At 30.6% G+C, this 26,082-nt stretch overlaps 3 protein-coding genes across 3 annotated transcripts; all 3 read right to left on the minus strand.

The window, feature by feature from the left end:
* Positions 1 to 2,630: 2,630 nt before the first annotated feature.
* On the minus strand, positions 2,631 to 4,996 carry LOC123918482 (ras-related protein RABA1f-like). The gene is made up of 2 exons (XM_045970545.1): positions 4,657 to 4,996; positions 2,631 to 3,280 (listed from the first exon to the last, which is right to left on the minus strand). Exons 1-2 carry the CDS (start codon positions 4,875 to 4,877, stop codon positions 2,848 to 2,850), a joined length of 654 nt encoding a protein of 217 aa, XP_045826501.1. The 5' UTR covers positions 4,878 to 4,996; the 3' UTR covers positions 2,631 to 2,847.
* A 3,831-nt stretch (positions 4,997 to 8,827) lies between these two features.
* LOC123914705 (WUSCHEL-related homeobox 9-like) lies at positions 8,828 to 12,396 on the minus strand. The gene is made up of 4 exons (XM_045965888.1): positions 12,303 to 12,396; positions 9,563 to 10,246; positions 9,134 to 9,336; positions 8,828 to 8,854 (listed from the first exon to the last, which is right to left on the minus strand). The coding sequence occupies exons 1-4, from the start codon at positions 12,394 to 12,396 to the stop codon at positions 8,828 to 8,830; spliced, it is 1,008 nt and encodes a 335-aa protein (XP_045821844.1).
* A 6,125-nt stretch (positions 12,397 to 18,521) lies between these two features.
* On the minus strand, positions 18,522 to 22,232 carry LOC123914706 (WUSCHEL-related homeobox 8-like). The gene is made up of 5 exons (XM_045965889.1): positions 22,145 to 22,232; positions 20,527 to 21,324; positions 19,985 to 20,080; positions 19,503 to 19,705; positions 18,522 to 18,527 (listed from the first exon to the last, which is right to left on the minus strand). Exons 1-5 carry the CDS (start codon positions 22,230 to 22,232, stop codon positions 18,522 to 18,524), a joined length of 1,191 nt encoding a protein of 396 aa, XP_045821845.1.
* Between the last annotated feature and the right edge of the window lie 3,850 nt (positions 22,233 to 26,082).

A 26,082-nucleotide genomic window follows, 5' to 3' on the forward strand; every position in this document is an offset into this window, starting at 1 on the left:
AAATGAACCTCTTTAGTCAAGTGGTGATTGATGTCGGATTTGGTAGGAGGACAATAGTTTGATGGGTTTCTGAATTAAATTAGGTGGTCTGGTAGGTTGAATATTAGTGGTGGAAAAAAATCGTAAAATATTTTCCTAATACTACCGATTTTTCATCATTCGTGTTGTAACCATGCAAGTGTTGCTCCTATTTTGGATATCTTGTTATTGGTTTGAAGTTAGAAAACGAAACGGAGACATTTATCATCAAAAGTAGTTGCTAATAAACGTTAAGAATCACAAAAAGATAGTACTATTTTGTAACATATTCATCTTTGGCCAAGTCTTCGGTAGAGGTGGGAATAGGCTAGGCCGAGCTAGGCTTTGCCAAGCCTGAGCCTGGCCTGTCAAAAAATCGAAGGTCTAAGCCTGGCCTGTGGCCTATCATAGGCTTAAATTCTAGGCCTGAGCCTGGCCTTTTGAAAGTCTGATGTGGCCTGTTAGCCTGTTTAAAAGCCTATTTCATATGAACATATTTAAATAAATAATTATATTTATTTTGAAATATACTTATGAACTAATAAAATAATGTTCCATTTGATATTTTAGAGAATTTGACTATATATGTCATCATATTTCAATTCTAGTTTATAATAATACATTTATATATGTTAAAAACTAATGTAGATTAATAAACTTAAATTACTTAAAAAGTTAATAGATTTATAATTTAATCAAAGTATAAATTTTAATATATAAATAATAATCGTAATAAAAATATTATTCATGTTAACTTAAATAGGTCGGCCTAGTAGGCCTCAAAGGCTTTTTTAATGGCCTGCGGCCTGGCCTTTTTAGCTAAATAGGCTTATAAAAAAGCATTGGCCTGCTCTATTTAAAGAAATAGGCTGGCCTGGCCTGAGCCTATGTAGGCTAGGCCTTAAGGCCATGTAGGCCGACCTGGCCTGTTCCCACCTCTAGTCTTCGGGGATGAGATTGTAATTATGAAATAGGGGAAGATATGTAATATTTTAACAAGGAAAAACACAATAATTCCACTTATATTTTAACAATATTATATAACAAATTTTTAAATAAATTAGGTGCGATTTTTAAATAAACACTTTCATTCTAAATAAATTTTCTATTTTAATATAATGACAAACTTAAATATCGAATAAAAGTCAATGGAACCGTGCGATTTAAACTAGTTTGATAAATAATAGATAAATATTGTAAAAAAAGAAAAGATACCTAGTATAATAGGGGTTTCGTAAAAATCAAATAAAACAACTACTTTGTATTTCAATCATATATAATATTCAATCTCACATATATGCATGATTAAAAGAGTCATATTTAGTATGTGAAAAAAAAAGAGAGACATATTATTTTTGATAATAGAGACATATTATTTCTTAACAAGATATATTGATGTGAATTAGTTGCTGTGTTATTTGTTATTGAAATGAATGACTATATATATAGTCATATTTTTTTTGGTCAAGTAGCCTAGTGGCTAGAAAATCCACCTTAAAGGTGAATAAGTGGAGTGTCAGGGGTTCAAACCCCAACAGCTAAGTCATATTTAACTAATGAGAATGAGAGAAAATCAATTTGTGAATTGTCCAATATTTAAAATTTATTTTATTTAAAATTAATAATATATTAAGTTTGTCATATTTTCTTTAAAGATTTGTCTAACATGTGCAATATTGCACATGTTAAAGTAACCAAAAATAGTAATTATTTAATAAAAAACAATAATTTTTTATATTTTTTTAAAATCAAACATTTAATATGAAATGCACAATTTCTAATGCAAACTTACTATTTTGAATTTCTTAACATGTGCAAAGTTGCACATGATAGAAAAACCCTTTCTTTAATTAATATTCATAACTCTTACATTTCTAAATTAAAATAAAATTATTAATTTCATATTACGTTCAAAATTAAATAAGTCAAAATATATATGTTTATTTTAATATGAGATAAACTCTACGAGTTTACGAGTTAAATCTACGTTTCGATTCCACTTAGCAAAACGAGCTGACGTAAAAACTAGATTCTGAAAATGCCTAAGGCGGCTGTTTTGTATGTAAGAATACTCTTAAGAGGGTTTGTGCATATGCTCTCTCTACATCCACAAGCAGTCACTTTGAGCGGGTTCTTGCTATGTACACCAAGCCTCGCCTTGAAGCGAAGGATAGGAACAAGGAATCGATGTGTTCCAAAAACATGCTAAAGCTGGTTTATTTAGATTAAGCTGTCAATAAGAAAACTTGAATACTATGATGTAACCATTAATACATTTCATTCAATGTTAAATAAAATAAAAAGAAGCCGGCAAACGTATTCTTGATGCACCACAAACCACAGGACATGGTTCTCAATCATATGGTTAACTGATGAAAACATTCACCTTACAGTATTTGAAAGGAGCAAGTTCCTTATAATTTAAGTCAGCTAGGAATATCCTACCAGGCAGCTACTTAATCTCCAAAAGGGGAGAGCGATAAGTTTGAAGTTTTCATTATGAAAGGATGAAAAAAAGTTAAGCAGGGAACATACCAGTTCGAATAATTTGCACAGTCGGCGTGCATGCATAAATGTGAATAAATAAAAGCATGGTTAAGATTAAGAAAAGGTCAGAAATGAAAATTTTGAAATTAGATGAATGAATGAATATCTTACAATGCCAAAAATATAAATTACTTAAAATAAATGTGTATGTTTCCTAAACATTTGGCTAATATTGAACAGAACTCTCTAAACAATCCATCTTCATGCTGTCAGTTCAATCTCTACATGGTATAAACATGACATCATTTTCAGGGTAAAAATACAGAGACTTTTACAACATTCTTAAGCAGAACAACATCCAGATTTCTTCACAGCTGATACATCATCACGGGACCCAACATTAATAGTCTGTCCTTTAGGTAAAGCAGCTGGATCATCACCAATCTCAAGGGCCTTCTTGCTTACAACACGATAGATCTGCGTCAACACTTCTGTGAAGGCACTTTCAACGTTCAAGGACTCAAGGGCAGATGTTTCCATGAAAAATGTATTCTCACGTTCTGCAAAAGCTGTAGAATCTTCGGTCGAAACTGCTCGTAAATGACGCAGATCTGCTTTGTTGCCTACAAGCATCACAACAATGTTGGCATCTGTATGATCTCTCAGCTCTTTTAGCCATCTCTCCACATTTTCAAATGTAACATGCCTGGTAACATCATAAACTAGCAAAGCGCCAACAGCTCCGCGATAATAAGCACTAGTAATTGCTCGGTACCTTTAGTAAAGAAAAACAAACTAAGATTAACATGTAACATGAAAAATTGATAAAATACATTAAAGTAGATGATTAGTAACATGGAATCTAGAAAAATAATCACTAAATTACATTCACATTATTCTCGCCATTTTAGTAATTGGACAGCCTAATTAGGATTATGAAGTTAAATGATATCAAATAACCAATGTAACTACCTGAAATGGAATAATAACTTTTAGTCTTTTTAGTTTTGTTTATACCTTCTCGAGTATTCTCCCTTATGCTTATCCTTCCTTAAGTATTAATCATTGGGTTTATCTTTGTTCTTATATTTCTAGTTTTCTAGTCTCCAAGACCTAGGAGACAAGACCAATGTCCTTGAAAAGATATCAGTTAATAAGAAAGAAGACATTAATGGCTCAAAGATTTTAACTTAGTTGTACTAAAGCAGACAAAAAAAGATCCGTTGCAGGTTTAGTTTCGGAAAAAAATAAACAGCATTGTAAAAGGCATTAGATCCTTGAAAAATGACGCTACCACGATAGGAAGCTCTAATAGATAAGTCCTATTAACACAATAAAATCACAAATTAAACAATACAGTTAAACTAGCAAGAAGAACGAATACTAGTGGCACAGAGTGCAATTGGAAGCTACCTTTGTAGTGACTATGTTATAGAACTTTTTGGTAACTAGTTTGTTTACAACATTACTAGTATTTACTATATTGACACATCCCAATTTCCTCTATCAAATTACCAGAAACTTTACAGCCATCATGCTATAATTATAAACTTCGGCAAGCAGTCATGAGTTTCAACTTCATTGCATAAAGAAATACAGAATGTAACATGTTCTCCTTTGTAAAAAGGAAATGCATCATTTTGGAAAGGAAACATGTTTTTCGAATGCACTGGATGGTACCTAACAGCTAAACAAGCATCATAAGAAAATTAAAATGGAATCATGATGACATTTAACACCGAAAAACAGCATAGAAAATATATTAGTAATTCGTATTGTAGCACATTAGGCCTAACTCAACCACAAAATTTACGGGGTTAAACACTTTCCTCCAAATTCATGTTTAGTAATAACTAATAATACTACAACAACAACAACAACAATAAAGTCTTATTCCACAAACTAGGGCCGGCTACATTGATCAAATGACGCAATAATGTTATGTCATATAACATATCTCTCCCAACAATTTTCTTCTCTAGGAATGAATGTTCAATAACAATATAGATAATCGATTAATTTAATAATTATATAACAATAGAAACAATGGCTAATCTTATTATGCATAGAAAATTGAAAAACAATTATAAAATAGAACAGAATTTATACTATCGATTCATCATTTCCTAAATGCAAAAAAAAAAAAAATACCTTTCTTGACCAGCAGTATCCCAAATCTGAGCCTTAACAACCTTATCATCAACACGAATGCTTCTGGTAGCAAATTCAACACCAATGGTAGATTTAGATTCGAGACTGAATTCATTTTTTGTAAATCTAGAAAGAAGATTTGATTTACCAACACCAGAATCACCGATCAAAACAACCTTGAATAGATAATCGTAATCGTCATCGGCTCTATATGCCCCCATTTGATGATTATCTATCGATGAGGGAGAACAAAACAGAGAAACTAACTTATTTTTGTATTGATTTTGTGGTGCGTGCGTGATGCTATAATATGCTAAATAAAAAACTAACTTAACTTTAATTTCACATTGTGATTTGCCATTTCATAACAACTCCAACGTGTATTTTATTTTATTTTATTTTTTTAAATTTATATTGAAGGTATTTTTTTATAATTAGTTTACAGATTAATTGTTTTTATAATTAAATTTAGAAATTAAATTTACTCCAAAATTCAACGTCAATCACCACTGAACCAACTAACAACTGTTGGAGAAATTCTTAGGTGAGTCATCACCTAAGCATTAATGATTAGGCACAACCAATCATATAATTACAAATAATTAATAATTAATTTATGAAATAATTACAACTAATTAATAGAGTAGTAATTAAAACCAAATCTTTATCAATAAGGAAAGAAAAAAAACATGTGCACTTTATAAATAAAAAAAATTCTAATCACTCAAATTTTTTTGTTTCTAACTAAGCTCTCTTTTTTAATTTTATTTATTTATTTATTTATTTATTTATTTATTTGTTTCAATTATTTTTTCTCTATTTTTTTGGGAAATTTACATACGGCAAACTATTATGGTTTTGTTTTGTAAAAATGAAATAGTGGATAGTTGATAAACAAATTTATCAACGAGTTCAAAAAAAAAGTTTATCAATGAGTTCATAACAAATAAATTATAAGGTAGTTTATAGTCAATAAGCTTGCTAATTCAATTTATATTGTTTAGTAAAATTAATGGTTGGACTAACTTATAATCAATAACTTATTTTGTCAATTAAATCATTCTTCATCTAGGTAAACTTAAAATATAATGAAATAGTGCAAAATAACATGATTGGAACAATTTCTAAAAAAAAATAAATAATTGGAACAAGAAATAAACGAAAACATTTTCGTCAAAAAAAAAAATAAACGAAAAATATTTAAACAAACCAAAAGAAATAAACGAAAAATATCAAATAAAAAAAAAGAAATAAACGAAAAATAAAAAATTGAGCTGGAAAGAAAAATATGAGGGATTGGAAAAATAATTATATAATGCACATGTTTTTTTTCCTTATTTTTAGAGAAGAGATTTGATGTACCAAAAAAAAAAAAGAGATTTGATTTTAATGCCTATTTCATTAATTACTAGTAATTATTTAATAAATTAATTATTTATAATTATATGATTGGTTGTGTCTAATAATTAATGTTTAGGTGAGGACTCACCTAAGAATTTCTCCAATTGTTGTACGTACCATCATAATTTGATTATATGCAATTGAAGACAAGTTTTGCACTATGCATATCAATTACTCCCTCCGGTCCTAAACCATATTAAGAATCAGATACATTAGATTCTCAATCTCAATAAATCTAAAAAATAAATTTTCTCTTATATTTATGACCGGAGTGAGTAATTGATATGCATAGTGCAAAACTTGTCTTCAGTTGCATATAATCAAATTACGATGGTACATCAATCGTTAATTGGTTCAGTTGTTATTGACGTTGAATTTAGTAGGGAGAGCCACAATTCGATCTCCCACAACTGCGATCAGAAGATGATGAAATCACTTGATGCCATAACTAATCTCCGAACCAGATTAAACTGGTGATGAATTTTTTTTTTTACCAACAAGATGCATTTTATTTATGATTGCCTATATTATAAGAACTCTAAAAAATGTGCATGCATTAGAACACTTATAACACCCCGAATAATATATCTAAAATAACATTTAGAGCGTAAATCTTGATATCCGATAAATTAGAAATTATACCTGAGTAACGACAGATCAATGCATAAGTACAAGTGACACCATAAGAATTAATCAAAAACAAGTTCAATAATACAAAATATTATTTAATTGAAGAAGTAAATTGTCTAATTAGAAAAGTCGTAATCTATTGATGGGTGACCGATTAGTACTTTGCTTCAATGAGTTCAATCAATCTTGTCTTTAATTCAGGTTTATTTTCTTTCCTTCTTCAAGGCTCTGACATGTAGTATAATTTATTTAATTGAGTCTATATTTAAAGCCTTTCTTTGAAGTGAGAGTGAGAAATATAGGAAAATTAACCGGTTATATGGGATAAAATTTGTATCGATAAGAAGAGAGAGGTCGAATGGTGCAGAAGTTTAACCTTTCACTATTAGGTAAGTGGTGTTGTGTTGGAGGTTATTGGTCAAGCTTGATGGCCTCTTGGAGGTTAACCTAACAATAGATACTAGAATAAGAAGTTTTTTGATTGAAAGAAAAAATAAATAGTAGATGTGCTGTCATAGAAGGAGAAGCGGTAGCATTACTAGGTGCTATCAAAGTATCAAGCAATCGAGTCAAAGAGGTTTTAAAAATGTCATCTTGAAAATCCGACTTAAAGAACACAACGGATGCAATTCATAAGTTAAAAAACCACGTGTTTGAATTTAGTTATATTATAAAAAACATCAAATGACTTTGAACTTTGAGGTAAAATCTATCAAGCGACAGGTGAATATAATTTGTTCATATGTTTGCAAAAGCAGACCATTCATTATTATTTTTTTGTGAAATAGTTTAGTGGCTAGAAAAATCAGCTTAAAGTGAATCAATGAAGTGTCCCGGGTTAAAACCCGGGCTCCTGCAAATATAGTGCGATCTTCCTACCAACTAAGCTAAGCTCACATAGACAAGACAAACCATTTATTAATCTAGTCATTGTATTCATGAATTCATACCTCCTTATATTGAAAATTCATTATATAATGAAATGATGAGTTTATTTTTATAAAAAAAAAAAAGAAAAAGAGAGAAGAAGACAGGACCAAAAATAAGATAACATTTATTTGTCAAAATAGTATCCAAGGTCCCAATACCATTTGTAAAGCAAACACAGTGCTATCTTCAATCTTTTCAATTCCCATCTCCAAGATATAATAATCCTTTGTTCCATTATTAAAACTTTACAGAATTTCTTATTTTGCGCCTCCCCACTCAAATTGGGCGGCATGTTTGCTGGATTAGCTTCACCTCCTCAAACCTGAAAAAATTGAATTATTTTTTATAACATTAAAAAATATGAAAAAAATACATGTTTATGCAATATATAAATTTAGTAAATTTAATTTTATTATACGCTATGATAAACTATTTAACACTATTGTACCAAAAAAAAACAAACTATTTAACACTATCAAACAATAAAAAATTGCATTGAAAATCAAAAGGTCACTAAAAAGATAGTATTTTTATTACAAAGGATATCATTCTAGAATGAAAGGAGTAACAAATATCATATAGTCTAAATACATCATTCTATAATATGAATCTAAAAAATGAAATGTTTATTATATATAAGTCTGGAGGGAATACTCAACAAAATTCTAATATTTTGAAGTGTTGGAAAAAAATAAATTAATTACCCCTCCAATTTTAAATATAAAAGAAAGTTTGATTAACAAAAATTAATATATTTAATTCAAGACAAAACACAATATATATTTTTTTTTTTTTGGTTTTCACCCTCTGATTCCTAGGGCAAGGGGTCCTAGTAGTCCAGAGTTCGGGGTAAGTTCTAATATTAAGTTGTTTCAATCCCCTCCCAAACAGTTACGAGGGATCGAACCGTGGTCCTCTCTACCAAGTTCAGCGTCAATCACCATTGAACCATCTAACATTTGGTAAACCACGTTAAATTTTGTTGACACAATTTTTCTCTTAAATTTAGTAGCGGGAATAATGTTAGGGTCACACCTTCTAACACACTCTTTTAACACGTACCACCTATAATTACCCACATCATTCACTTTTTTTTATTTGTTAACCTGTTAACCGGCTGAACAAGTGTTAAAAAAATGACACATTTTTTTTTCATTTTTTTTCCTGTCTTTTTTCTCCCATGACTTTTTTTTTTCACCGTCAATCTCCTCTACTTTTTCGCTTTTCTTTGCTTCGTCTGAAGTATGAACATTCAATTATGATTCAAAATAAATTCTAGAGACGATCACGGCACTTGATAAAGAAGATGAAAAGGTAATACCAAAATAATAATAATAATAATAAAATGCTTCAAAAAGCAAACTGGTAACAAGTTCAAGAATTTAAAAAGTGGATGTATTGGCAAATTATGATTAGAGTGTGTTAGAGGAGTGTGATAAAAGGTGTGATGCTAGCATTACTCTTAGTACGGGAAAGAGTAATTAACAAAGCATAGGTTATAAGAAAATGTACATACCAGGTAATAAGAAGCACCATGTTGAAGTGAGTCAAGCGTCATACCCCACTCATCGGTGAGAATAGTTTGGCCGGAGGAGTCAACAAGAACCGCCTGATTTCCAAAATTTTGACAGATGTTAAAGGGCCCAACGTCAACCTTGAATATCTGGTTGTTAATACTCACAATGCATTTTTTCGAAAAATCATCTGCCTCACCAACACCTGACAAACACACACACACACCATTGAAGCCATGCGCACGTTGAATGATAATAAAACATAATTATACTCAAGAAGGCATTTGTAAAAAAGGAAGTTTCTTTTTTCAACCATTCAATTTCAAGAAGGCCTCTCCTAAACCCCATAGTAATCTGAAGTTCGACCAAAAGGAAAGTAAAGTTCGACAAAAAAAATTGTTTCAGTTGGAAAAAAAATTGATATCGATTACCTTGAAGTTGAGTAATGGAGAATGGATCGGTAAAAGGTGCATCAACAATTGGTGGAAGAGGAGGAAGAGTTGAATCATCATTGAGTGAATTTGAAGTCACACCTAAACTGATCAGTTGTGGATCTTCTTGTAGTTGTTGCATGATATTCATTGTAGCTTCATGATCTTGGATATTCCCTTGATCATACTTCTCATTCATTGGGATTAAGATCTCATGATTAAGCAAATTAGGGACATCAACATTTTGTTGAGGCAACTGCTGAGTCATATTAGAGAACTGATTGGGGAAAGAGAATAAAGGTGGTGTAGATAGTTGAAAATTAGTTTCAATGGGAGTGTGAAAATAATCAGTAGCTAGGTTTTGGTTCCCAGAGACATTGTCATTTGAGATGGTTTGAGCTGAGATTATGGAATTATTATTAGGAGGTACAGAGTTTTTGTTTTTTCTTTTTGCAAAATTCCTATGCTTGTTCTTGCTCCTTGATTTGCGGTTTTGGAACCAGTAGAAAACATTAGCTTCACCAATTGGGCCATACTCTTGTAATTGTTCCCGTATTTTCTTAATGTCATCCCTTGGAGGGTTCATCATCCCTGAGTTGAAGATAGCTTCCAGAACTCTGATTTGCTCTGGTTTTGGATTCCATCTTGGCTTTGGTTCTGGAGTTCTTTCATCACCATGACAACCTAAAAAATAGAGAGTTGGTTATTTTAACATAAAAAAGAATGAGACAAAGTATGGACATCGTCTTTGCTATGTGACCGTCAGATATGTAAAAGTTGTGTTATTTCAACACAGTTTTTCAAACACATATTTGACAGACAAATTGAGTTTGTTCACGCGTACCGAAACAGATTAAGAAATTATAAAATGGTATATTTGTCAGCTTTGTGTTTAAAATTTGTGTTTATATAACATTATTGGATATGTATGGTCAGGAGGAAACATTAAAAAATTTCAAAAACTTGTGCAGACCGTATTTTTTGGTCATGTTTGTGTTCATATTTTGTGTTCAAAAACCATTTATACAATATTTGTTATTGGGCAATATTTGCCTTTTTTTGTTTTGTTAAAAGAGTAGAGAATAGGGGCTGAATTTTTATTTTGAAAGACCCTTCATTTTTGTTAAAAGAGTTTTATTTTTTGTTATTTATTTTTTAAGAAAATAAATTTCAAAAAATAAAATTTAAAAACTGCGCGCAGTTTTTTTCCTAGTAGTTTCTTAGAAAATCACTATTCTGATATGCTATTCTTTGGTGGTTTGGTGTCGTGAGTGGGTGTACCCTTGTGGTAATCTAGGGTTGTTTGAGGTTTTCCTGAATATGAGTTTGAGTAGAAAAAATAGATTGGGGTGACTTTTAATTTGGCAAGCTATTGTGGACTAATTGGAACTCGCGATCGAAATGATGTCTTGTTTTGGGAAGGAAATTTTTCTGCTTAGTGTCTAGTCGATAGGGTGAAACTTTTACCTTGGAAATGGTTTCTAGGTAAAAACTCTGACATTCCCCGTTCCTTTTATGAATGGGGGGATACCCTATTTTTTTGTTGGAACCGATAAAGTTTGGTGGGGTGTGGAACTGAGTCTTCGTGAGGTTTGTTGATTGGAGACATTTTGTGTCTGTCCTCTTGGGGGTTGATCCTTGCCTCTCTTTTTGAGGTGTTTTTGGATCTTCTTGTGGTCGGAGGTTAGATATGTTTATTTTGGCTGTTGTTGTTCGTGGAGTGTACTGCTGGTAGCCCTTGTATTCAAAATATTATATTGCACTTTTGTCCTTTTTTATAAATTATTATTTTGCCATTAAAAAGAAAATAGGAATAGGGCTATGAAGCACAGATTCCAACACGGACACCGCGACACAGACACCGACATCACTACATATTTGTAAAACATATAAATTTAGAATCAAAATATATACATGTAAATATAATTTGAGCAAGTTATTTTTTTAAAAAAGTTTTAAAACAAGATGATAGTATTTTAACATTATTTATCCATCTACGATCGAAAAAACTAAAAATATTGTAATCAAAATGTAATGTCTTCAATACCTCATTGATCAATATTGTTGTTTCGATCTTGTTCAAAAAAAAAAATATTGTTGTTTCGACACATCTTTAACTCTTGTAGACATGTCTGATATGTGTCAAGATTTTTTTTTTGGGGACACTTGTCCAACAAGTGTCATACGAGTGTCGGGCACATATCAAAAGAGTGTTAAAGTAAAGGAAAAATTGAGTTTTTTCCGACACCGTATGAGTTACTATCCGGCACGTGTCGTACGAGTGTCATACGCGTGTCGGACCCCGCGACACGCCTAATCATAGAGGTGTCCGTGCTTCATAGGATAGAGGTTCGAATCCCGCACACTCTACTTATCCACCATAAGAGTGAAATTTCTAATCACTAGACTATTTGAAAAAAAAAAAAATTTATTACAAAAATTGTTTTTCATTCTGATAAACATGTACAAAACAATATCTGCTTTTCTTAAAAATCTCTAAAGATTAATGTCTAACTTATTGAGTATCAAAATCAATTTCTTTTTATAAGCTCCAAGCTTTTTCTTATAGTTTAGACCAAAAATAAAATAAAATAATAATAATCCCAAGTCTCAAATATATGCAAAAATTATTCAAAGAAATATAATGCATTTAATCCAAATTTTAGATCAAATACATCAATTTTTTTAAAATATATAGTTTTTATTTATATTTGAAATTAATTAGAGGAGTTATATTTACCAGTGGATAAAAGTGAGGAGTTGATGCCATGCTGCGAATTGTGATAGTTGGACTTCTTGAACATGCTAGGCCAATGTTTGTTCGACGAACCCATGATGATTGATCGAAACGTATCTGAGTTATTGAAATGAAATCTATACTAGATCAATAAATTGAGAAATAATAAATCGATTTAATAAAATTCATACTGGATTAATATATAGAAGGGAAATCGTAATCAATAATTAAATATTCATAATAAAACATGGATCGGTGCATGAAACACACAACAGCAACAATAAACTATAGTAAAAGGAAAGGAGAAACAAACAAACGAACATAATGAGAAAACAAGAATCATGTTTTACTTACACTAGTGCTTAATTTCGTTTAGAAAACTGGTGCTTGTTTTTCACGTAGTGGTGTATGATCAACTATAAGAGGAGGCGTAGAAGTAATTGTATAATGGAAGATGATGATGTAATTGAAGAGAGTAAAAAAGGGAGGGGAAGGTGAAGGTTTCAAAGTGGAGAAAAAAATGTGAAGATGTGTGTGATTGAAAAAGCGGTGGTGGAATTGTGATTTGAGGAAGAAATGTGAAGAGTTTCTTTGGATTGACTCGAGGGATCCATATTTATTTTTCATCCGTTACATATATAAACACATTAAACATCTCTCTTTTCAAATGCTTACAAAAAAAATAAACTCTTGAAAAACTCCCTCCATCCCTTATTATAGGATTTGTTTTACAAAAATATACTTCCTCCGTGACATTTTATATGCAAATTTCACATTTTTAGGTTTATTGAAAAATTAATGTATCTGAGTCTTATTATAATCCAAATACATAAAATTTGCTTATAAAATGTCTCGGATGGATGGAGTGGATATTAAGTAAAATCGTTGGAGTAATAAATTTATTTGAAATATGTGTGACTATTATTTTGGTATATGAAAAGTTAATAATGAATGTATTTATAGAAAAAGAGTAATAAATGTATCTAGAAAAATATGTTGAGGGTTTTATTTATTTATTTATAAAAAGGTTTTATAAATACGTCCCATAAGTGTAACTCAAATGGTAGCTACCAAAGATATTATTTGAGTGACCGGGGTTCAATCCCCGAATTTCACATTTCTCCACATTTAAATGTGTGATAATCTAGCCATTTGACTACTTAACAAAAAAATAAAATAGAATAAAACTCAGGATATCATATATACTATCCAAAAAATAAGTAACCAATTTTAAGGCTTCATTAATTGAAAAAATGTATGTTGTTAATTTTTTTTTTGACCGGATATATTTTGTTAGTTAACTACTTTTTTAATATATATTTCACTAACCATTTTTTATGCAATATAATTTTCATATTTGATTTATATATATATTACAAATTTTTTGGTAGCCTACCCCAATATTATTTTCTGGCTCTGCCACCACCTCCACTCCTTTTACCATGAACCAAACATATCGTGAGGTTTTGTTTGGATTAATGGAACAAAACAAAGTGAAATCAAATAAATATGGTATGAAGTGGAATGAAGTCGAATGGAACAAAAATTAATTTTATTGTTTGGATAGTTTTACCATAAAAATAAATAGAGCATGCACAAAGAAAAAAAATAAACATAGCAAAAGTTTCAAAAAGGAAAACCGAAACACCTCACAATAAGATCATGTTTCATCCGTAAAAAAAATAGTAAAGTTTCAAAAATAAAAAGATAGAAGATAATTAGAAAAAAGAAAACAACATGAATAACAAGTATATATGAATATTGATAAGGTGCCCTGCTATCGGTAAAAAAATTGCAAAGACGTTGAAGAAACGTGAGAAATGATATCTATTTGAGAGGAAGAAAACAACGATACTATTAAAGCAAAGATATAGCGGTAAAAAGATAATATTTTAATTTTTTTTTAAAGGATAATATTTTAATTTTAAAAGCTCATTCTATTTCATACACCTTAAATTGGAGGAAAAAAAATAGAAGGATTGAATGAAATGAGTTCCATTCCGACCACGTCATTCATTTTCTATAAATCTAAAAATAAAATCTAATTAATTGCCACACTACTCCATCCTATTTCATACTTTACCACTAAACCAAACATATTCTTAGAGTATTCACAATGCAGAAATTCAATTTTAAGTACTTAAGTAGGTCTCAAGTGTACATATCACTCATTTATAATTTTGTAATAATAGTATCTAATAAGCACTCAATCTCTCCAACCCATTGTAATGAACCCACCATATTGGATAGGCCCAAATAGGAGTTAGTCAACTTAAGCCCAAATAATGAGACTATGTGGAGACATGAGTTGCTATTAATAGGGTAGTAGGGGTATTTTGTGAGTTATGTGATTGGTGAAGTTGTTATTCTTCTCTCCCAAACTCTCTTTTCACATCTCTAATTTTCTTTGTATTGCAACTATTTGATCTAAGTTCAATAAGAATGATTCCTATCTTAGCTTTATTTCCTATTCAATTTTAGTATCATTTCATTGGTGCTTTCATTCTCACCATGGCAGAGTACTTGAAGAACATTGCCGAAAAGGATCCATGGGATCGATGGGAGAAAATGCACGCTCGCAACAATGTTGCTTTCGACAGAATCCTCTCCAAATTGGAGATTCTACTTCAACACTACAACTGCTCGCCGAGCTCTTCCCATGGTGCATCGAACTCATCCAAAGACATCCCTACTTCTGAGCCATTCAATGTCAATCTTCCGATTCAGGATGAAATTCGTTCATCTGCAAAACAGATCGAGGTCCTCACTAAGCCAATTTCAGAATCGTTGAGTGTTATTATGCCAACGCAAGATGAGTTACTTCCTCCCGTCGAACAGATCAATATCCCTTCTCCTCTTGAGCAGAGTCTATCGGTGGAAATGGTAACTCCGACGAGTGATTTAATTGAAGATGTTCTGGATCTTTCTGCAACAGCAAAGCTTGACGACAACAAGTTCCAACCGTATGAGTTCATAACAAAAGGGAGAAAATTCTCCGCGATTGCCGACACCGTTCCGGTGGTTATTGCTGAACAAAAGGAGCTTGTCAATGCAATTGGTAAGGATTTAGATCAAAGAGTTTATTTCGGTTTTAATTTTTTCATTCCAGATTTGGTTTACGATTCCCACTTAGCGTTCGCAACATTTGCTCCTACACCCGTGGTACCATTGTCGATGAAGACGGCTCTGAACACTATATCCACAGCACCACCACAACACCACGTTCAATCGTTTGACCCTGGCGGAAATTCTGCTAAGCTGTTTAATGCACAAAAGCTGTTTGATTTTATGCCTCATAGAAACCAGATTACTTGGTATCACACTAGTTCTATGTATGTTCAACATAGTTTCAACATATTTGGCTTGGTGTTGTGTCTTACTAGTGATACAAAACAATGGATTCACCATATACTCCAAACCTTGAAAATTTTAGAGATTAATGGTTTCACAAATTCTATAAACATAGATCAAAGTTCAACACATCTTTATGTTGGTTATGACTTGGGACATGTTTTAGCTTTAGACATGGGTGACTCAAGCTTGTTATGTTGGACACATCTTGTTGACCTCTTTTGGCAGTTCCTAAGTGTTTATTTGCATTGGTCTAAAAACCACATGTTAGAGGTTGGAACTAATTATTCTTATAGTCTTCCACTTGATATTGAAAAATTTAATTCATTGAGCACAAGATCAGTTGCAAAAGGTGGAGTAAATTTGAGTAAATGGACTCATATGGAGAAAGCAATAGAAAAGTCATTGTACATTCTGTCTTCCTTTGAGAGTGCTCTATATGTCTCTTCCTTCATGCTTATGAGTCTTAGAGGAGTTGTCTCATGGCATCAATATCTTGCTGTGAAATTTGGAGAGCAGTTTCACCTCATTCGATTCGATGATTTTATTGAGGGTGTCACTCTTAGTTTGTTTCTCAAATATTCTAAGCCACACTTTTTGGAGCCATACAAACCTTTAAAGGAAGAGAGATTGTTACTTGTTAAGGAGTGGATTCTTGAGACAATTGCAAACACTTGGTTATGTTTTCATCATAAATGCAGTCCACTTTGGATTCCCGAAACTGTCAACAAAAGGTTTATATCTATAGCCTTGTCACCCCGAAATTGTGATTTGATTTTGTGTACTCTTAGACATGGAAGTTATATTATGGAACCTAACTTGGAAGATTGGGATTCCCTTAATTACTTTCTTGATTATTTTCAAGCTTTATTGTTTGAAAATAATGTTTGTGAAACATTGGAAGAGTTGTTATATCTTCATGAGAAGCTACTAGCAGGGGTTTCTGTTGCAATGAGTTTTGCTAAAAGTTTCATTGTCATTCTCAGCTCATTCAAGCAACCAAATCACTCCCTCGGTATATTGTATCGGATGCATCCAACAACTATTTCCTTTCCAAGTTCACGCTCTCATTTGAACCAAATTTTTGATGTGGCAATGGTGAAGGTTGTTTATTTTGAAGCAGTTGTTTATGTTATGACACTCACAAAGGTTGATTCCTTTGTTAAGCTTGTCATTATTAGGCCTTGGAATTTTGGCTTACTTGGCCAACTTCATCCAGACCTTAGTATTAGTGTTGTTTCATTAATGCTTAAGAACTCTCCAATCATCCTTACTTGTATGCCTGACACCAATATGAAACATGTAGCATTTCTAGCTTCAAATGGAACTAATGTTCTAGTCTTTATACTCAATCTCTACATGTTTTCCATGAGTAACAATATTCACATAGTTATAAATTCCACTCCTTTGTTCATTATCACGGTTGTTCCATCCTTGATCAAAATTAAAAGTCAACATCTACATTCAAAATGTCATGCTACTATTGATCAAGTTGAGTGTGAGAAGGCAACTTGGCTCCACATTGGAATATCATCAAAGCTAATTGTCAATATAGCATTTGATCTTGAGGACAAGATCACTTTTAGAGGAGTTGGTAATGATATGATCAATGTTGTATTGATTTCCTGTCTGTTCACAAATATGCTTTACAATGAGGAAATTATTTGTGACATCAAGGTTGTTGAAGTTGAAATGATGGAAAGAATTAGGCATAAGAAAGTGCTTCGGTCATCATCATGGAATGATGCACTTGAATTTTACCATGTTCAAATTATGGATCTTCTTGAAGTTGATAGTTTGAATTCTCAAATTTTCTTAACTGAGGTGGTGAAGACATCCATTTGGACCATTTGTAATCAGTTTCTAATTTCTTTTGCCCACTGCAAACAATGGGACCCTGGTCACCATTTGGAAATGAGTACAACAATTGGCTCCTTCAAGTTCAAGCAATGGGATCCGGGTAAAATTAGTGTTGTGAGCAATTGCTACAACCTTGAGGACAAGGTTGGTTTTAAAGGGGAAGGTATTGTAATGAACCCACCATATTGGATAGGCCCAAATAGGAGTTAGTCAACTTAAGCCCAAATAATGAGACTATGTGGAGACATGAGTTGCTATTAATAGGGTAGTAGGGGTATTTTGTGAGTTATGTGATTGGTGAAGTTGTTATTCTTCTCTCCCAAACTCTCTTTTCACATCTCTAATTTTCTTTGTATTGCAACTATTTGATCTAAGTTCAATAAGAATGATTCCTATCTTAGCTTTATTTCCTATTCAATTTTAGTATCATTTCACCCATCATCTCTTAAAAATACTAAACATGTCCCACAAATAACTCTACATCTGATCAATAACTCTACATCTTTATAAATGGTCCCACAAATTCTATTAGGTACTATGAGAGAGTGCTTATTTGAGAAATGATACCTATTTGATATTAAAATGTGTTGTGCTCCAATAATAGTACCTACTAATAAGATTTCTTTAAACTATGGCATGTAAACTAAGGGACTAAGGGTGAACTTTTTGAGAAATAATTCAAAGAGAGAAATATTTACTTGAACACAATTTTAAATAAAAATTATTTAAACACGCATATATAATTGAATAAAAACCCTACTCAATAAATGAAACTCAAACCAAGACAAAACAAGTTTACATGTCAAAATCAGAAACAAAAAGTCACAGACAATAGACCACCAAATGAGTAAAAGGAAACCACACCCAAAATAATTCTACTAGTCCTTATAATTCAGAACTCCAAATATCACTACATATAAGAAACGGATCAACAAGCTAGAGATGTTGCTGAGCTGAGCCTCCACTATATTCTTGCTGTCCCACTCAAACATTCAAACAAGCTTCACCTCATCAAACCTAAAAAAATTGAATTGTTTTAATAACATTAAAATGTAGATGTTTTTCTTACTCATAAAAAACTGACAAAAATATATGTTTATGTAATATATACTATAATAAATTTAGTAAATTTAACTTTAATGCATTGCACGCTACGATAAATTAAAATATTTTACACAATAAAAATTCACAATAAATATATAGTATATGTAATTTTTAATATAATGATCTGAAGATTATATTTAATATATTTATCGCACAGCGCATACCAATCAAATTCATAATTATATATATATATATATATATATATATATATATATATATATATATATATATATATATATATATATATATATATATATATATACACACTAGTAAAAGATATCTATAAGAAAAATATTTAGTACCTAATTCTTTTTTGGTGCTATAAATAATTGATTTTTTTTGGAACAATAAATAATTAAAATTTTAAATTAAATAAATATAAAAAATGAGATGGCATTAAACAAATAAGATAATACTACTAAAAGAAATAATTATTTGGTCTCTAGTCATTTTTAGTTACGATTACACACTAATTGTGTCTTGATTTTCTAAAAGAATGAAAATTTTATGACAAATTTCATACATTAAAAAGAGTGTTAAATGAATGACAAAATCAAATAAAAATTGTATTGAAAATAAAAAGGTCACTCATTTTGAGATAATATTTTTTACAAATGAATCATTCTGAAATGAAGGGAGTAAAAATTATCACATAGTACTCGACAAAATTTTAATATTTTGAACTTTGAAGTGTTGGAAATTTTTTTAGCCCCTCTAGTTTTAAATATAAAAGAAACTTTGATTAACAAAAAATGATATATTTTCTATATTTAATTCAAGTTTTAGACAACACACGTCAAACTTTTGTATTGACCTAATTTACTCTTATATTTAGTACAAAAAATGTAATTAACAAATCATAGATTATATATAAGAAAATATACATACCAGAAAATAAGAACCACCATGTTGGAGTGACTCAAGAGTTACACCCCACTCGTCGGTGAGAACAAGCTGGCCGGAGGAATCAACAAGAATAGCTTCATCTCCAAAAATTTGACGGATGTTGAAGGGGCCCACATCAACGTCAATTATATAATTGTTAATACTCACAGTACATTTTGCCATAAAATGATCCGGCTCACCAACATCTGAGAAATACACATACACACACCATTGATACTAATTCATCTCTCAAGAAGGAGCATATTTGTAAAAAATGACTTTCTTTTTTTAACCATTCGGTTTTAAGAAGGCCTCCTAAACCCCTAGTAATGCGCATATTTATAAAATATGACATTTATTTTTTTAACCATTCGATTTTAAGAAGGCCTCCTAAACCACCCCTCTATCTGGAGTTGCACCAGAAGGAAAGGAAAGTTCGACAAAAAATTGTTTCAGTTAGTTAAAAAATTGATATTAATTATTACCTTGAAATTGAGTAAGGGAGAATGGATCAATATCAGGTGCATCAAAGACAATGGAAGGAAGAGTTGAATCATCATTGAGTGAATTTGAAGTCACACCTAAGAAATGAAGCCATGCACACGTTGAATGATAATAAAACATAATTATACTCAATTATTAAGTTTTTGCATGGTCTCATATTTGTAAAAAAATGATGTTTTTTTTATTAACTCTCCGGTTTTAAGAAGGGCCATTAGAGCTGTCAAAATAGGCTAGTTCGTATGGACTGGCCTGTAAAATCCGAATAATTGTAGAGATTAGACCTTAAAGTAGTAGCCCAAATTTTTTAGGGTTTTTAGCTTAGACCGGAAAAGTCCGAAAGTAAATATAGATTTTTTGACCCGGTCCAATTAAAAACCAAAGCTCATCTGGGCTGGTCCGTTTTAGGGATGGGTAGTCCGCTTTGACAGCTCTATCTAAACCCCTAGTAATTTAGCGTTCCACCAGAAGGCAAGTAAAATTTAACAAAAAAATTGTTGGGTTAGTAAAAAAATTGTTGGGTTACCTTGAAATTGAGTGATGGAGAATGGATCAACAACAGGTGCATCAATGATAATGGGAGGAAGAGGAGGAAGAGCTATATCATCATCATTGAGTAAATTTGAAGTCACACATAAACTCATCAGTTGTGGATCTTCTTCTTGTTGTTGCATGATATTCATTGCAGCTTCATGATCTTGGATATTCCCTTGATCATACTGCTCATTCATTGGGATTCCATTTGCACAGTTCATGAAGATCTCATGAATAAGCAAATTAGGGTTGACATCAACATTTTGTTGAGGCAACTGCTGAGTCATATTAGAGAACTCACTAGGGAAAGAGAACAAAGGGGGTGTAGATAGTAAAAAATCAGTTTCAATGGGAATGTCAAAATCATCAATACCTAGGTTTTGGTCTCCAAAGATTGTATCATTAGGGGAATCATTAGTCAAATTAACCACCTCATTATTAGTAGTAGGTAATTCAATATTATTAGGTACCACTATTTCATTGGAAGATGCATGAGGGGAAGATGATGAGGATGCATTTTGAGTTTTTTTGGATTTTCTTTTTCTTGGATTCATATTTTTGGGTTTTGTTTGTTTAAGTTTCCTTGCTTTGCGATTTTGAAACCAGTAGAAAACATTAACATGACCAACTGGACCATATTCTAGTAACCGTTCACGAATTTTCTTGATTTCTTCCTTTGGAGGACTCATCATCCCTGAGTTGAAGATATCTTCAAGAATTTGGACTTGCTGTGGTCTTGGAGTCCATCTTGGCCTTGGTGGTTGTGAAGTTCTCTCCTCCTTATGAACACCTAAACAATATTTGTTATATGCTAATCAAACATACAAAGTTTAATTACACAATTAATAAAATATGCTAATTATATTGTATGGAGTAGGAGTATTATGATATTTGTGTACGCCCAATTGCCCTTTTTTTTTTTTTTTTTTTGCAAAAAGAGACAGGGGCTGATTTTTTTTTTGGTTATAGATTATTTAAAAACTACTTTAAATGATGAGATTTTTTTTTTCCTGCTAGTTTCTCAAATATCTTACTAGCATATTGAGCATCAAAATCAGTGTCAAACTCCTCTTTCAGCTTTTCTACTTGCGATTCCATGAAAATTATCTACTAATAGTTTTTCTTATGCATACAAAAGTCATTTTTTTTATAATCTCCAAACTTTCTCTTGTAGTTTTCACCAAAAGTAATAATAATAATAATAATAGTAATAATAATAATTAACAAAAATATAATGGTTTATTCAATTTTTATCTGGTGATTAATTTTGAACGATATGAAACCAAAGTCCAAACCAATGATAGATGTGAAATATTTGTTTGGTTTGGTTCAATGTAGACTCAATATTAAAAGATGAAGAAAAAAAATCACACCAATATAATTGGTTTGAATTCGATTTTTGAGTTTATCAAGTAACCGGTTTGATTCTTACAACCATGCATTTGAGTTTATTAATTAAAAAAATAATAAAGAATTATAAAATCCCAGATCTCAAATGTTTGAAAAAACTATTCAAAAGAAATGAATGTATTTGACCCAAATTTTAGACCACATACATAATTTTTTGAGTAATTTTTATTTATATTCGAAATTGGAGGAGTAATATTTACCAGTGAGAAAGGAGTTGACGCGATGTTGCGAATTCTCATAATTGGGCCTCTTGAACATGCTAGGCCAGTGTTTGTTGGACGAAACCATGATGATTATTGATTAGGGTGATCGATTGATATCTGAGTTATTAAAATGAAATTTAGATTAGATATATATCAAAGATCGCAAAATATTAGATCGATTTAATAAAACACACACTAGATTAATAAATGGAAGAGAAACAGCTAGCAAACCATAATTAAATACTCATGAACAAAACATGGATCGATGCATGAAACACAAATCAGCAGCAATAAACAAAGCAAACAAGAACTACGTACATTTTACTTACACAAGTGCTTATGAAAGTGCTTGTTTTTATGATCAATGAAGAGAAGAAGTAGTAATGGAAGATGATGAGTAAATAGGGGAGTGGAGTATAGAGGTTTTAAAGGGAGTGATTGGTGAAGTTGTTTCTTTAGGTTTTTCTAGGCAGAGAAATGCAAGGGGGGTTTCTCTAATGACGCAAGGGCTAAGGGGCTCATTTATTTTTAATCCGTTACGATATTACATATACACACACATCTCTCTTTTTATTACTCAAATTATGCCCTATTTGTAGGCATGACGACAAAATATGTATCTGTGGCTAGACGTTTGAATCTGTCTTGACTTTGAGGGAAAGACGATGGACAGTGGGTAATGGAAACTCTTGTATCTATTGCGAGTTCGTTCTTGAATCGCTCTTTTTGTATCAAAATTATATTTTTATATTTTTTTTTCTTTTGTTTTCATCACCAGTTTAATCTGGTTCGGGGATCAGTTCTGACATCAAGTGGTTCCAACCCCCTCCCGATCGCAGTTGCGAGGGATCAAATCGCGGTCATCTCTACAAAATTCAGCGTCAATCATCACTGAACCAACTAACGATTAGTTATTTTTACATTTTTTTTAATTGAGATGTCCTACGACAAACACTTACATTATATTCGTTTATTTTTTAAAAAAAAGAGTATTAAATAATTTGTTTTGTCTAATATTTTTTTGTTATTGAAAATCAAATGGTTGAAACGATGAAGTTTTTGAGCTTTTACTTTTTTTAACAAAAATAAAATGCAGTTTTTTATTTTGTTTCAAGTTCATGCGGAAATAGGGAGGAGATATCCCAACCCGATTGAGTATGGATTTTGGGATCCTATTTTCTATACCCATCAGAGATCGGGGAGGGTACAAAGATAACTAAGATACAAGAATACCCGAATCTCATCGGATTCGGGATGTGGACCCAAAACTTGTCTTTGTCCCATTGTCATGCCCACCCATCTGTCCTAACTTTTTTTTTATTTTAAAGAAATAATACGACAATCTTTCATTAGCACAAGAGGTGTCCCGTTGTCATGCACACCCATCTGTCTTTAATTATAATTGTAGTTAAGAAAAATTGATGTATTTGATCTAAAATCTCGACTAAATACATAAACTTATTTTAACATATACTTTTTTATATAATTAAGGCTAGAAGGTGTATTCTTCTAAAGTTTTTATGGTATATTTTAAAAAATATAAAGTTTTTGTATAATTTGATAAAAAAAAATACAATCAAATATATCAATTTTTTTACTCAATTTTGTTTATACTTCAGGCTAAAAGGTGTATTCTTCTAGAGAGTTCTTACGGTATATATACTATTTTGGTGATTTTTTTTTGACAATATCTCAAATGATAATGTTAATATTATTAAATGAGACTTTTTTTTTGTCAAGTAGCTTAATGGCTAAATAATTCACCTTAAAGATGAATAAGTGGAGTGTCTGGGGTTCGAACCCAACTCCTGCACATATAGTGCGATGTCTTTGCCAATTGAGTTAAACTCATGAGTCATGAGGACTAAATGAGACATCTTTATTCTTGTTCAAACCAGACTTCATTGTTTTACATGAGTTTCAATAGTATTTGTTACTTCATTTATAAAGACCCAATTTTTTTTCCATGATATAGTTGTTTTCTTAACTAATAAATTAATGATAGTTTATGTCGATAAAAAAACTTTTTTTAAACTCTTACTCCTCCGTTTCTTTTTAAGTGTTTTTGTAGAATGGTATAGCATAAAATTAATAAAGGGTATTTTTCCATCTTATCTTCCTATTATACCTCGTTTTAATCCACCAATAAATTCTTATTTTTTGCACACACTTTCTCTTTTCAATAAATTTAATATATTATGTAAAAAAAACAAAAATTTAACATGTTATGTACCAAAAAAAATAAAACAAACTTTAATTTTCCAAATATATAGTATTAATTAGTTTTATTAAAAAAGATAAGTAATTGACAAAGAGTATAAGTGACAAATCGTATCCTTAAAACACCAAAAGGACAGTTAAATAGAAACGCTAAATCTGACATCAAAAGTCACTTAAAAAGAAACGGATGAAGTATACTTTAATAAAAATAATTTCAATAAAATAGTATCATTTATTGTTAAATTTTTTGTTTTGACTAAAATTGTACTTTAAGAAAAATAATTTCATTAACATTAACAATGTATCATTTATTGTTCAATTTTTTTGACTAAAATTTATTGGGCTAATTTTTTATATTTAATTTTTCTTTTATTTACACTATATTATCTGATCCATTTTTTTTTCTGTTTCATTTTTCTTAAGAGATATATCATTCATTATTATTAGTAATAACAAATGGTATTTTGCTAAGGTTTTTGATAAATAATATTTAGTTATTGTTACGTTTTAAATTATATAAATTTTATTTGGGTAAATGATCATTTACCCCTTTGCAAAATAAGCAAATTTTCGTTTACCCCCTAAGCAGTTTTTTTTTTTCTGTTTACCCCCTGCAAAAAATAAATTCCCTCATTTTGCCCCCTGGGTGTACAGCAGGACAAGTGACTGTGCAAATCTGCTGACATGGCTTGTACCCGTGGAAAAAATCATTTATATTTATTTTTTAAATTCCACGTCAGATAATATATATTTTTTTTAAAAAAATCCTACAAAATAAAAAAACATATTTTTTTTTCCCACAAATATTTTTTAAAAAATTCCTACAAAAAAAAAAAATTTCCTTCAAACAAATTTTAAAAAATTTCCAACAAAAAAAAATAAAAAAAACTTCCCCCCAAAATAAAAAAAATGAATTTTCTTATTTTGCTCCCAAAATAAAGATTTACTCTGAAATAATGTTTATTTTCAAAATAAAAATTTTAAAGATTTATTTTCAAATTTTTTTGAATTAAAAAAAAACATAATCTTTCTTTTTTAAAAACAAAACTTTATTTTTTTGTTAATCTCTTTGAATTAAAAAAATAGAAAAAGAAGTTTTATTCGTGTTTTCCTAATCTACCAAAACCATTTGCCCTAGAACTAGAAAAATAGAAAGAAGCATAAGACAATAACGATTCTGGCGATTGAAGAAGTTGACGACGAATACGATCACGACGGTGGAAGCAAACGATTTTGGTGAAGTTTTTTTTTTAATTCAAAAAGATTTGAAAATAAATCTTTAAAATCTTTATTTTGGAAATAAACTTTATTTGGGAGTAGATCTTTATTTTGGGAGCAAAATAAGAAAATTTGTTTTTTTTTTTATTTTAGGAAAAAAATAATAATTTTGTACGAAAAAAAATTATTTGTAGGAATTTTTTTTATTTTGTAGGAAAAAAATTTTGATTTGTATGATTTTTTTATTTTTGAAAAAAAATAAATAAGAAAATTCATTATTTTTATTTTTTAGGAAAAAAATATTAATTTTTTTTTTATTTTGGAAAAAAAAATAAATAAGGAAATTCGTTTTTTTAATTTTGTAGGAAAAAAATATTATCTGACGTGGAATTTAAAAAATAAATATAGATGATTTTTTTCCACGTGTACAAGCCACATCAACAAATTTGCACAGTCACTTGTCCTGCCGTACACCGAGGGGGCAAAATGAGGGAATC

The sequence above is a fragment of the Trifolium pratense genome, linkage group LG3 (genome assembly GCF_020283565.1).
Source record: "Trifolium pratense cultivar HEN17-A07 linkage group LG3, ARS_RC_1.1, whole genome shotgun sequence".
Taxonomy (NCBI): domain Eukaryota; kingdom Viridiplantae; phylum Streptophyta; class Magnoliopsida; order Fabales; family Fabaceae; genus Trifolium; species Trifolium pratense.